Here is a 12003-nt window from a genome sequence, read left to right on the forward strand (position 1 = left end):
CTTCACAAAAACAATTTGACTGAAAGATCCTATGGAACAGCAAATAGTTCTTCCTAAACTAAGAAAAAACCGTGTTCTCCACAATTTTGTATCTTCACCTCAACATATCCATTTTTCAAGGCAGAAAAGGTCTGATTCCTTTCACTGGAATTCTGCACTCATACTGCAGTTACCACAGGAGGGTGAATAAAGAAGGTGCAAGGAATTAGAGAACACAGTTGCTGCAAGGTAGGGAGCCAGGCAATTTCCAATAAGAGGAGGAAATACGAGAAGCCTAGCTCAGACACTCAGAAATCACCAAAATCCCACTGTTACCTTCCGGTCCTCATCTCTCTTATTCCTGAAATCCATTACTAACTGGTTTAAGCCAGCTGGCATATGCCAAACAAAATCCACTTTAATTACGGAAGGAATGAACCACTTATAAAGAACAACAACAACAAAAAAAAAGCTTATGCAGCTTCCTTACACAAATTTCTTTGTATATAAAATTCAGGGAACAACTCAAAAGACTTTAGGTTTCCTTATTATAAAATTCTTATTAATCTGATTAAAAAGAGACCTAAAAATAGTAAGTAGGGATAACGCTGAGCTTCGAAGTTCACGTGATGTTGCATCAATTCCTAACACTTTATCAAAACTTCATTAATAATGGGAAAGGGAATGAGACAGCCAGTAAAGAAGGCTCTTTGCTTCATAACTTTCTGATGGATAAGAAAGGCAAACATAGTGACTTTCTCCTGTCAACTCTGTTACATAAAGTACTGAGCTTCTCCTCTCTTCTAGAGGTCTTCTTGAAAGGTCCTTCATATGTATGCAGCAATTCAATACAGCCGTAATACTGCCTCAGAAACTATCCAACACATGCTAATACATCCTAATCTGTCATTTACTATTGCTTGGATGCTTATAACTGGCTCGGAAAAAAAAAGCAATTACACATTTTAGAGGTTGACCTGAAAGCAGCACAGCTATTTTCGCAAGACCATGTCAACCAATGTGTACCTAGTTGCAGATTTTCATTCTGTCTTGTGGAAGTAGGAGGAATGCTGAGAACACAACTATCCACTTCTTGTGGTCTGAGAAATTAAATGCTTCTACAGGATAGTATGCATTATATGGACTATTTAGTCCTTTTTAGGTGATACAATAAACGTAATCAGAGTGAAAGTAACATTCACAGAACACGACTGTTGAAAAAAAGAATACGAGATGGTAACATAAAGACATTTCTTAGAATGTGAAACGCTCCTGGTTCATTTGAATTGTGATTGCTTTATTTCAGGAACTACAAAACTCCACAGCATCTGAGGGACAAGTAGTGGTATTGGAATGCAGGGTGAGAGGACCCCCTCCCATTCATGTTAAGTGGTTTCGACAGGGCATTGAAATTCAAGATTCTCCAGACTTCAGAATTCTCCAAAAAAGTAAGGCAATGACTAAAGTCTTTTAAATGACTTCTGATATGGGGCACGCTGGGGAAGGTGGAATAATCATGAAATTTATTTTGGATAGAGTCCACTCTTCCTCACATTTCATTGATTATAATGGCTAAAGGCTAGTAGTAATAATTGAACTACTGCTACCAATATAACATTTAGTCATATTTATTTCATAATGTTTCTGCAAAGATTCTGTACTTGTCTACAACATTTCAGTATGTGTTCACTCAGTATAATGTTGTTTATTAGCATAATCTCTAATATCATTTTTCTTGTTTGTTTCCCCTTTTTATGATGTGATACGCAGAGCCACGATCTGCAACTGAACCTGGTAAGAATCATATTAAAAATATCTCTTGATTCACTAGCTCTTTGAGTTTGTACAGAAGCTGTAAATGTAAAAAGATTTCTGCTGAGCATTGGTAACATGAAACCCCCTTAAAGACAATGTTTCCTTATCACACCTTCCATACTCCACACTGGGCTTTACATCAATTCCTTTATAAGTTAAACAGTAAATTCCATTTAGACCAGTAAGGAGAGCCTCACAGCCAAAACTTTTAAGCAAGTTTTATTCTCAGAAAATGAGTAATTTGCATGCTGCAAAGGATGAAAAAAATATCCCACAAAATTCTATGACACCAATTATAAGTGTTTCATAACACCCAACCACTAAATGCTAGTTTTGCCAGTGTAGGTTGACAGATGTGAGCTGTCTTTCTTTCTCCAGAAGAAAGGCACATAGTTTTCTAGCCTTTTTATGAGACAAAAGTTCTACATTTCAGCAAGAAAGCAAAAAGTGTTCTTCCAACAACTGGTTTTCTCTGGCTGCTTCCTTTGCACTTACATACTGTTGTAGTTCCTTGAATAGTAGAGATGCTAAAAGACTGGGTGTGCTTCTCTTTGTGTTAGTATTCCTAAGTCAACAGGTAGAAGTAGAGCAGTGGTGTAGTCTTACTACACCACTTTATTTAAGAGGGTGACTGGTTGTGCTCAAATATGCACGGAGAGAGATTTAATAGCAGAGTAGAAAGATAAAATAGAAAGAATATTTTTAGATGTGGATATTCCCAAACAGTCTTTGTTCTGAAGGACATTAGCTATGTGTGCATGTTTTGAACTTTGAGGAGTTGCATTAGCAGTGTTGAGTGCAGAGAGAACAGACTCAGAAATGATATCTGTAAATTAGCAGAGCTGCTGTTGAAGGTATGGACTGAGGAAAAGCAGTGACGGGTTAATTCTAGAAGAAATGTGGCTTTCTGTAAGCACTCATGGAAGGGAGAAGAGTGAAAGAAGGGGAAAAAGGTTTCTCCTTTCTCAGTTATTCACTGATTTTCTTAGTGTGCCACAAAATTATTTCCTTGTAGCACCTAATTTTATTTGGTGATTGGCACATGCACACATGCACAGTCTATTCTGACAGTGGTATGAATTTTGTTCTGTCACCACTTCTATTAACAGCTGATGCCCAAAGTATATGTGAAGGAATGATTTGATTTGATGGACACTTGAAATGTGAGATGTGAGATGCAAAAAAATGGTAGCTTATAGTCTCAACTCAAAATTTAAGGTTAAAAATTGTAAGTTTCAGTACAGAACTCTTTTAGGAGAGTTTCAATATCCTATCAAGCGTTTGGATGTGAACAGAAATGAGAAGAATAGATTTGTGTTGCAGTATGTTCAATTCTGTGTCATTCTTGGAACATTCTCCCATAATATATACAATGAAATAAGCCTCCCAAATAAGCAATTTTATTTAACGTAATAAATAAATAAATGGGGTTCATTCTTTTCTCCTTCCCAGATAAACTTATTTCTGGTTCAAATAATGGCATCTCTCAGATCCACTTTTCTAGATTTAATCTGCTGATGCTGTGAAACTAGCACCTGGTTTACCTAGCTCATTGCTAATATTAGGAGCTTCTTCTCCGCACAATCACTTGGACTGCATTCACACCCTCCTTTAACATGATAGAAAACTATCTATCTGAAAGGATTTCAACTTTAAGCAAAAGTTTCTGTGAAGTCTACTAGCATATCTTGTGTATTTATTTTATTAAATGTCTACTTTGAAACTCGATCTCTAGAGGTCCCTTCTAACCCCTACAATTCTGTGATTCTGTGATTCTGTGATTCTATTTTCATACACATCAATAACATCAATAATGTTAGCTTATTTTTGGAAATTTTTCTTTACCCCCAATCCTTTTTACACATTATAATATTTGGAGTACTGGATGACCTAAGTGTTTTAGAGTAGGAATGCAGTGTTAACTAGTGGAGAGAACAAGCAGATGTTTACCTAAGACAATAGGTTCAAATTCCTTTGTGTGGATAGTTGAAAACAAGGGAAATTGTATATTTTGTCTCTTACTAGAATATTTTTGATGGTCATCTAAGTAATTTTCATTATTGTTAGTTGCAAGATTTCTATGGCCTACTGGAGATTACTGTGAAACAAGTAAGAACATTCATGATAGCTCACACAGCTAATAATATAGCAACTAACTGAAACAGAATAGAAGGTGGAATTTGGACTACAAAAAAGACCATAAGCTTCCTAGCCCTTTCATGTATTATCGTGTTGATTTTGCTGAATGGTGCCTGGCTTGCAGACTCTGGGAGAGGATAACTCATAGTTTTAAGTCTTGTAACATATAAGCAACTTTCAGCTATCTGAAATGTATGGATTTCAGTTTGGTATTTTGTTTTCCCTGGATTCATTGAGCTAAGTAAACTTTCATTTTTTGTGTGTGGATAGTTCCTAGTAAGCCCCATCAAATACTGTGCAGTGTCTTACATTCCATTAAAATCTATAACAGCACACTTGTCAGCTTTTCTGTGTAGAAGTTCTGCATGCAGATGGGATGCAAATTAATAAAATGCACAAAATGTTTCCTTCTGATGTAAATGACAAGCAGAGTCTTAAGTGTAATATTAGTAATAAGTTACACTGTTGTTTAGGATGTCATCAAGAGTCTTGAAATTTTTGCAGCAGGAAGTTGAATGGGTTTCAGAAACATAGTAGGTTTTCATGTTGGTACAACGCTGGTTTATAATGCAATTTGTATTCTAAGAAACCAGACAAAATAATACCAGCAGAGGAAATTTCTCATAAGCAAACACACCACTACTTTGTATAGATGGTGAGGATATATGCAGGACTGAGTAGAGAGATCAACATGCCTATGCTAGAAGAGTATTGATAGTTTTGAGAGATTGGTATGATTTCTTAAATTATTTCCAAGTGTAACATCTTCTGTTGAATTTTGCACAAATTATAACTAGTTGCAGTGTGACATTGTTAGTTGTGAACTGAAGTCCAGATGTCAATAAATACAATGTTAAAAAACATTGGTTATCCTTTCTTAGGTTGGTGTTAACGATTTAAAAGAGAATTTTTCCATGAACCCTCACAAATAAGAAATTAGGAAACAAGAGGTTTTTCTATTCTATGGGTTTCTGGAGTTTTTTAGGGTGGATTTTTTCTTTTGTTTTGTTTTTTTTTTTTGGTACATTCTATCTACCCTAATGTATTTTACACTCTTCATTCTGTCTAGACAGAAATCAGTTTGCATCACAAATCCTTGCAGACTGCTTTGTGAATTAATAGTTAGTCAGATTACTTAAAGCCAACATTGCAGTTTGTCTCATTACCTGCTCTGTACTTCTTTCTTTGACATTTTGACTTCATACTGATTGAATCCTCCAAAGAACTGGCTGCCTGAGAATGAAATATCCCATGGAATCATTTGCCAGCTGTTGATATTTTGACCATTACTCAGCTGTCTGGAGTCAGCCGCAAACTGTATTGAATTACATTTAAAACAATGGTCTGATGGCATGCAAGAAGAAAACTATGTGAAGTAATTTTTCTTAAGCTGCCAGGGAATTGCCACATATACGTGGTGTTTTTTGTTTGTTTTTATTTTTCTCAGACACGATTCCTGATGTGTTCACCAAAAGCATCTCAAAAGACAGTCATCATTTCTCTTGGATTGTGCTGCTGTGATTGTGTGTCTGGCTGCTGCAAGTTCCACCTCTAATAACCCACTCCCTTAGAAATCCCCCCTTCATTCTTACACAATGTTTGAAACTCAAAATATATGTTTCAGAACTCCTTCCCCCAGGAAAATGAGCTTTCTGATAGCTGATGGAATTCAATGCACAGAAGCTTTGGTAGATCAGCATACACATACAACCCTGACATAGTTTAGAGAACTGTGAATCTGTGCAATCTGTGAAGTTCAGTCTTAGCAAAGAATATTCTTCTTCACAGATTCACGAACCATTAAAGGATTACTCTGTAAAATGTAATCTTTCTGAGCAACTGACAAAATAGTCGAGTGCTTGCATGTCTAACCATTTTGCATGTTTCAGTGCACAGAGTGCTTTTGTATTAGTGTAGTCAAGTGGTAAATATGTTTTAAGGCCCTGAGAACAGCATTTCAGAGCTGCTTTCTGGAACCCATTTTTGTGATGAAATTACTTGTCAGTTGATGATTACCGGGAAGGAAAACAGACATCTTCAGATCATCAGATGCTACTTAGCGCAGCAACAGAAAGAAAACTGATTATATAAGTCAGGATCTAAAACTAGATAAGTACTCAGAGCATTATGTAGCCATAAAAAATACTGGTTTGACATAAAAATTTTGTAACATTATTTCTACCTTTTCCACAATGGTAAGCCTTTTAGCAAAGTCAGAAATTCTTGATTTGGGCATGATGGCAAAATGACTAAAGAAAACAGTGTTGTGGTGCTCCCACATGCTTTTAGCCTAATCTACCTTTGAATTAGTTCTCTCCCTCTTTCTCCTTTAATTTTTTTCCTTTTTTAATATTGCTTTTATTTTAGTTGGTTTTCTCATGATTGAGCAGAAAATATATTTCAGCTTGCTCATCCAGCAAGGTAGACTGAGTTTTAAGCTTTTCATTACAAATTTAATTTCATTTTGTCTCGCAGGTATTACTGCAGTTTACCTTGCATAATTTTCCAATGCACTGCTTCAGTAAACAAGCTATGTCACAGTTGAATCCATTAGAATTCTTTTATCACTGAAGAGTAAAGATCTGCTCATCTCACGTGGTCATACTTGCAAAACCGAAAGGACAGTACGCATTAGCTATGCTGAGTGGAAAATGGAAATTCCATTGGTTGTTACATTTTGTAGCACCTTTGCCCTCATTCAAATAGCAGTTCTTAGCATGGTGAAAATGCTTTTCTTTCACCCAGCTTTCAGAATTCTGTTGTTCATTTAACAGGAAACTAGAAGGCTGCACGTATCAGATTGCATCCCCAGAGCCACTTCAATCCAGGAGTACGCACGTGTGCTTAAACTGCTTGGGACACACTAAGACTAAAAAAAGCTGATCTCAGTAGTTCAAAAACTAGCTTGTGTTACTCATTACTTTCCTGATAAGAGCTTTCATGAGTCATTTAATCTTCATCTAGGTCAGATAAGATCCAGCATGCTACAGTATTACCATACATGCCTCTTACAGCTATACAGAATGACTGGTTTGTGTTGCCAAAAAAAAAAAAAAAAAATCCACCACCATGTTCTGCTGTCTGAAAATCAGCTCTGCGCCAAGTCTTTAGTCAATCATTCATTTTTAGTCCATTTCCAGTACACTAAGTTCTTGGATACATTGTCATTTATAACTGGAAATATTCCATAATTTTTTTTGTTAACTTTCTAAATGAGACAGTGGTTTGCCCATTCACAGTGACAACTAAGAATCACAGTGACAAAAGAAAAAAGAGAAAACCAACTCTAACAACAAAAAAAAAAAAAAGCTAGAAAATGTTTCATTGTTTAATCTAAAGGAAATGAGGCTATTCTTACTGAATGTCTCGTACAGAGTAATTTTCATCTGAAAATTAATGGAGTTTGAAGCATTTTACTGCACTCTTCAGTTTGCTTTTATTAGCTATTTTCCACTGATTATTTTACTGTTTTATAATATCTGGGATGCCATACGAATCTTCAAAACACTTTTTTCTTCTTCTTTTTTTTTTAATGAAGTAGTAGTTTTGTTAAACTTCGAAGTATGTTTTTAATCAAGTGCTTTTTTGTGATTGGTTTTGAGACTAGAAAATGAGCTTAATCAAAAGAAAATCCTGATTAATTAACAAAACATGACTTAACAGTGTCATGTTGTGTAAATTCTAAGATTATTTAGATTAGCTACACTGTGAGCCTTTGTAAGATTGGCAAACACTTAGAATTACAGATAAAATGAAGTGACTTCTCTCAAGAATCTGGAAAAATAATATGTAGGTAATTAAATATGTTTGTAATAAGAGCATGGAATGGATTTAGTTATAAAATATTACCTTGAGACTCAACCTGAAATATGAATAGCCCAGCTTTTGTGAAAGTTTTCTGAACAGAGCTCTGGTATAATCAAGACAGGAAGCATATATGAGATGATGGTGTATCAAAGCAGAACAAACAAATTTTCAGCAGCTCCATAATATGTCTATGTCTCTTCTGCAGAAATGGAAATCATCCTTTCAAACTCTTCATAAGGGGCATACCTTGTGCATGCAGAGTTTTTAATTCTGTTTACATAGAAAGTTCAATTGGAAATGATGACAAAGTACTTTCTGGCTTAACTGGGAATGTGATTTGATCTGAACTGTTTCATTAAATAAGAAAATTTAAGGGAAAGAAGCAATGATGTGATACTCATGCTAGTATCATACTAGTAATATCATCACTAGTATCATACTACCTACATTAGGTAGATCGATTCAAGGAGAGCTTACAAGTTCTAATTGTATAATATAGAAACCATTACACTGATTGGTATGAATTAGTATGTGTTCTGCATAAAAAAATATTCCATGTGTAAAATAACTTTGCAGACTAGTAACTGCAAAATTATTTTTCAAGACATGTTCTTTCTGAAGACCTAGATTGGTAGATTTTCTTGTTTTTCGTATAAAACGATTTTCACTGAAGCCACATCCTTTGGAAGCCCAGCATTTGGCTAAGGAGCACTTTATGATGTTCTTCTAACATGCAGTGCAAAACATTACATGGTTCCTTAAGCAGTTTATAATGTGGTTTATTTTTCTGCTTATTTCCAGAAGAGATATGTACTCTCGTAATTGCAGAAACTTTTCCTGAAGATTCCGGACTTTTCACATGCACAGCAACAAATGAATATGGTTCAGTAACAAGCAGTGCACAACTAACTGTTTGCTCAGGTATGTGACAGAAGGAAAGAGGAGGTTTTAATCGTGGGTCTTAGATAATTAATTTAACTGTGATGTCTACTTCGTTTGTAGAAAAGGACTGCCATAATACAGGGGTTCCTTTTTCAGATCTGCATCCCACTCTCTGAATATTCTCACAGCACTGACTGATTTAATTTGAATATATAGAAGTAGCAGTTGGATGAGGGATGGATGAATGTGATTTTATTCATTCTCAGATAGCATGAGATTGATTCCTAGAGATCTATTCCAAAAGTTGAACTACTGAAAGAGTGAAGCATCATCTCAGCACTGCTTACCTATAGAGGATAGCAAACAAAAGCTGTTAGTCAAGCAGCTACCATATTGCCAATAAGATGGATGATAAAACACTGCATCCCTTAAAAAAAAATGGATAGAAAGAAAATGCCATATAACTCCTGCAGATAAAAGGAACCTCGTGTAAATGCATGAAACTGGCTTTGTTTGTCTGTCCTAGACTTGCTATTCAGACAGTAGAAACTATTTGAGTCATGTAATTACAATGCTAAAAACTTGATTTCTCCTAGTGCTACTATTGGTGTATGCTATCAGCCAAGAATAATCTGACACCTCTTTCTAAGTTACATTGCTACCTATCAGTGTTTATATGAATATTTATAAATCATACTGTCAACCTCAGATTGTTCAAACTGAGTTTTTATATTGACTCACTTCCTAGTTCAGTTTTTTTATTCATGTAAAATGCATTTTAAAAGTGCCTGCTACAAGGTTGGCAGATGTTTAAGCATTAGGCTTCTGGGACTAGATGGCAGCGAAGGCAAAATGAAAACAGACGAAATTTTGCTACCGAAGGTGGCATATGCCTTTTGTAAAACACAGAACTTTGTTCACGTTATGTTTAGTTTTGTAGTATGTTTACGTACAGACTGCACTAACCCAGCTGCCATTGTCAATGTGCTATATATAAATACATCCTTCAGAGTTTTAAAATAATTTGTTTTTAAATTCTGAGACTCCAGGAGGAGGGAATGCTGTTTCAGCTGTTGTTGCTCCATAGGCCATCTCAATTAGCGAGTGAACTTATGGAAAAGATTGTTAAATATCTGCAAGGTTCCTTATTCAAGAAGTCCAAAAATCAATAGCCAGTCACCTATCTAATTCAGGATAAATTATCAACAGTTCTGGAAAAGTATCTCCACAAAAGCAAAGTGATGTCACTTAAAACAAGCTCATTGCACAGCATGTCTGAACCATCTATTCACTTCATGACTTGTCAGAGAGCTATTCTTTTTGATCTCTTTTAGCCAGCTCAGAAAACTCTACTCATGAGTCACTGACAAGAAAATCCAGCAGTGATGATTACCACCATTTCTCACCACTTCCTCCAGCTGAATTTAGCTCTCTTGAGCTTTCTCCTAAGAAACACATAGAGACCCACCAAACAAATAACACTGAATTGAGATCTGGAGTGACAGCCCTTCAATTAGATCTCAGTTCATCTGAGGAAAAAACAAATGGGATCCATCCCATTCATGGAGTAAATGGAATGATTAACAGCAAGCCAAATGGTGATAAACCCATCTCATCTCCAGCTGTCTTGCTTTCACCTGCTAAGGAGCCACCACCTGTGCTTGCCAAACCAAAGCTGTGAGTATTTTGCTTTGCTTTCTTTTCTTACAAACTTGTTATCTGTTGAAAATGCATTGTTGTATACCAAGTTCCATATGAAGTCACTAAAAGAGCAATAAGCATTAGTGTGTGTTGTTCTGCTCCTTTTCCTTAGTCACTGAGCCCAGATGTCAAAGTGGCCTGAGATTCTTGTATGCTATTCCTTTTTCAAGACTGTTTAGCCATATTTATGATGAATACTTTTTTCTTTTTTTTTTTTTTTCTTTTTTGGTAATGGATTTTCAGGAGTGTATTGGCTGTGTAATTTCTTCTATTATGTTTAGCATCCAACTGATTCTGCTGTCTACTGTAACTGAAAAAAGAAAGCCCAAAGAAGGGAGAAAGGAAAAAAAAAATCAACGTATCTTTTTTTATTTTTGCAATACATTCTTATGTAAAAGTGGGTTTTCACTGTTAATATATGGTTTTATTTTAGTACTGGGAAAATTCTACTTTTCTATTACCCTCAAGAATTTCTGCAGTGTGACAAAGGAGTAAAAATGCTATTTTATTTCACTTGCATTGATAATCAGAAGGGGTCATAAATTATTTAAAAAAAAAAAAAAAAAAAACCCTAAATATGGTCTTCAAGCTTAGCAAGGTCATTTGCAAAATTTCACGTTTTCACAGGATATCCTGCAAAACATAAAAACACTGTTCTTTTAGCAACTATTTACTACATCTCCTGATCTTGAGGACACAAAAACACACGCCTAAGGGAGAAATTGGCAGGGCTCCCTCTCTGCATTCACTCCCTTTTTCTTTCTGTTGAATATTATCGTTCTAAGCAGCCTTCGACAACTGCAGAAAAGGAATGAAAGAAGCAGAAAGACAGAATGGTGGAAAAATAGCATTTAGTGGAGATTGCATACGTGGGAGGTGTGGACTGACCCAGGTGGTCCTCTACCCATCTCATTCATCGCAAGACCCATTTGCCAAGACAGAAGATGGCAAAGTAATTAAAAGCAAATTTCACCCCAGAGCTTTTTGCCAGGAGTGATATTACCCTGGTAAAGGAGAGAAAGCCGTGTGATAGACTTTACATTGTATGATGTCTGCTCCTACTTTTTTGCTTTAAAAAGCAGAGTAAAATCACTGTCTAATGTTTCACCAGATCTATCACTGAACTTTCTCAAGCAAACACAAACAACAACAATTGAAGTAGTACTTTCTAGCAGAAGATAGTAGATATCTTAATCAAGTTGGAAGTAACTTGAGCTCAAGATAAAAGATTTTCTTGGTGTTCAACAAACAATCTTTATCTGAAAGAAGACAAAGCAGTTGGTGGTTTTATAAGGAGAATGAGTGGCTTAGGTGCTTAGTTTTTAGACTGACATCATGACTACTTGTAGCCAAACTTTTGACACAGACTAGAGATGCAAAGAAATGTGGATTTTGATTTCAGTTAGTCATTAAATCCTCTGTGAATTAGATGGCTTTTTACTGTTGAAGAGGAGGTGTTGGAATGGCTATAAGGATGCATTCTGAAGCACTGAAAGATGATATTACTACCAGCTCATGAACTTGGTTTTACCAAGAATTTAGCACTTGTTACTAAGAAAACAGTCAATATCAAGTGCTTTACTACTATGGAATTTAAAAGAAGGTAGTGCTAAATATTGGTAAAAGACACAATATTTTATCATGCCTTGTTTGCAACGTGAATTTACATAGAGAAGAGAG

General features: G+C 35.6%; 1 protein-coding gene across 5 annotated transcripts in view; it reads left to right on the forward strand.

Moving 5' to 3' along the window:
* The window catches only part of PALLD (palladin, cytoskeletal associated protein), a 180942-nt gene that overhangs the window by 65365 nt on the left and 103574 nt on the right, over nt 1-12003 (forward strand). For all 5 annotated transcript variants that reach the window (XM_085222048.1, XM_010709482.3, XM_085222049.1 and 2 more), the window contains exons 7-10: nt 1286-1427; nt 1750-1773; nt 8542-8661; nt 9957-10299. In XM_085222048.1, the coding sequence (XP_085078174.1) occupies nt 1286-1427; nt 1750-1773; nt 8542-8661; nt 9957-10299 (629 nt within the window). The remainder of the gene's footprint in view (nt 1-1285; nt 1428-1749; nt 1774-8541; nt 8662-9956; nt 10300-12003) is intronic.

Source organism: Meleagris gallopavo, chromosome 4, assembly GCF_905368555.1.
Source record: "Meleagris gallopavo chromosome 4, MGAL_WU_HG_1.1, whole genome shotgun sequence".
Classification (NCBI taxonomy): Eukaryota; Metazoa; Chordata; class Aves; order Galliformes; family Phasianidae; genus Meleagris; species Meleagris gallopavo.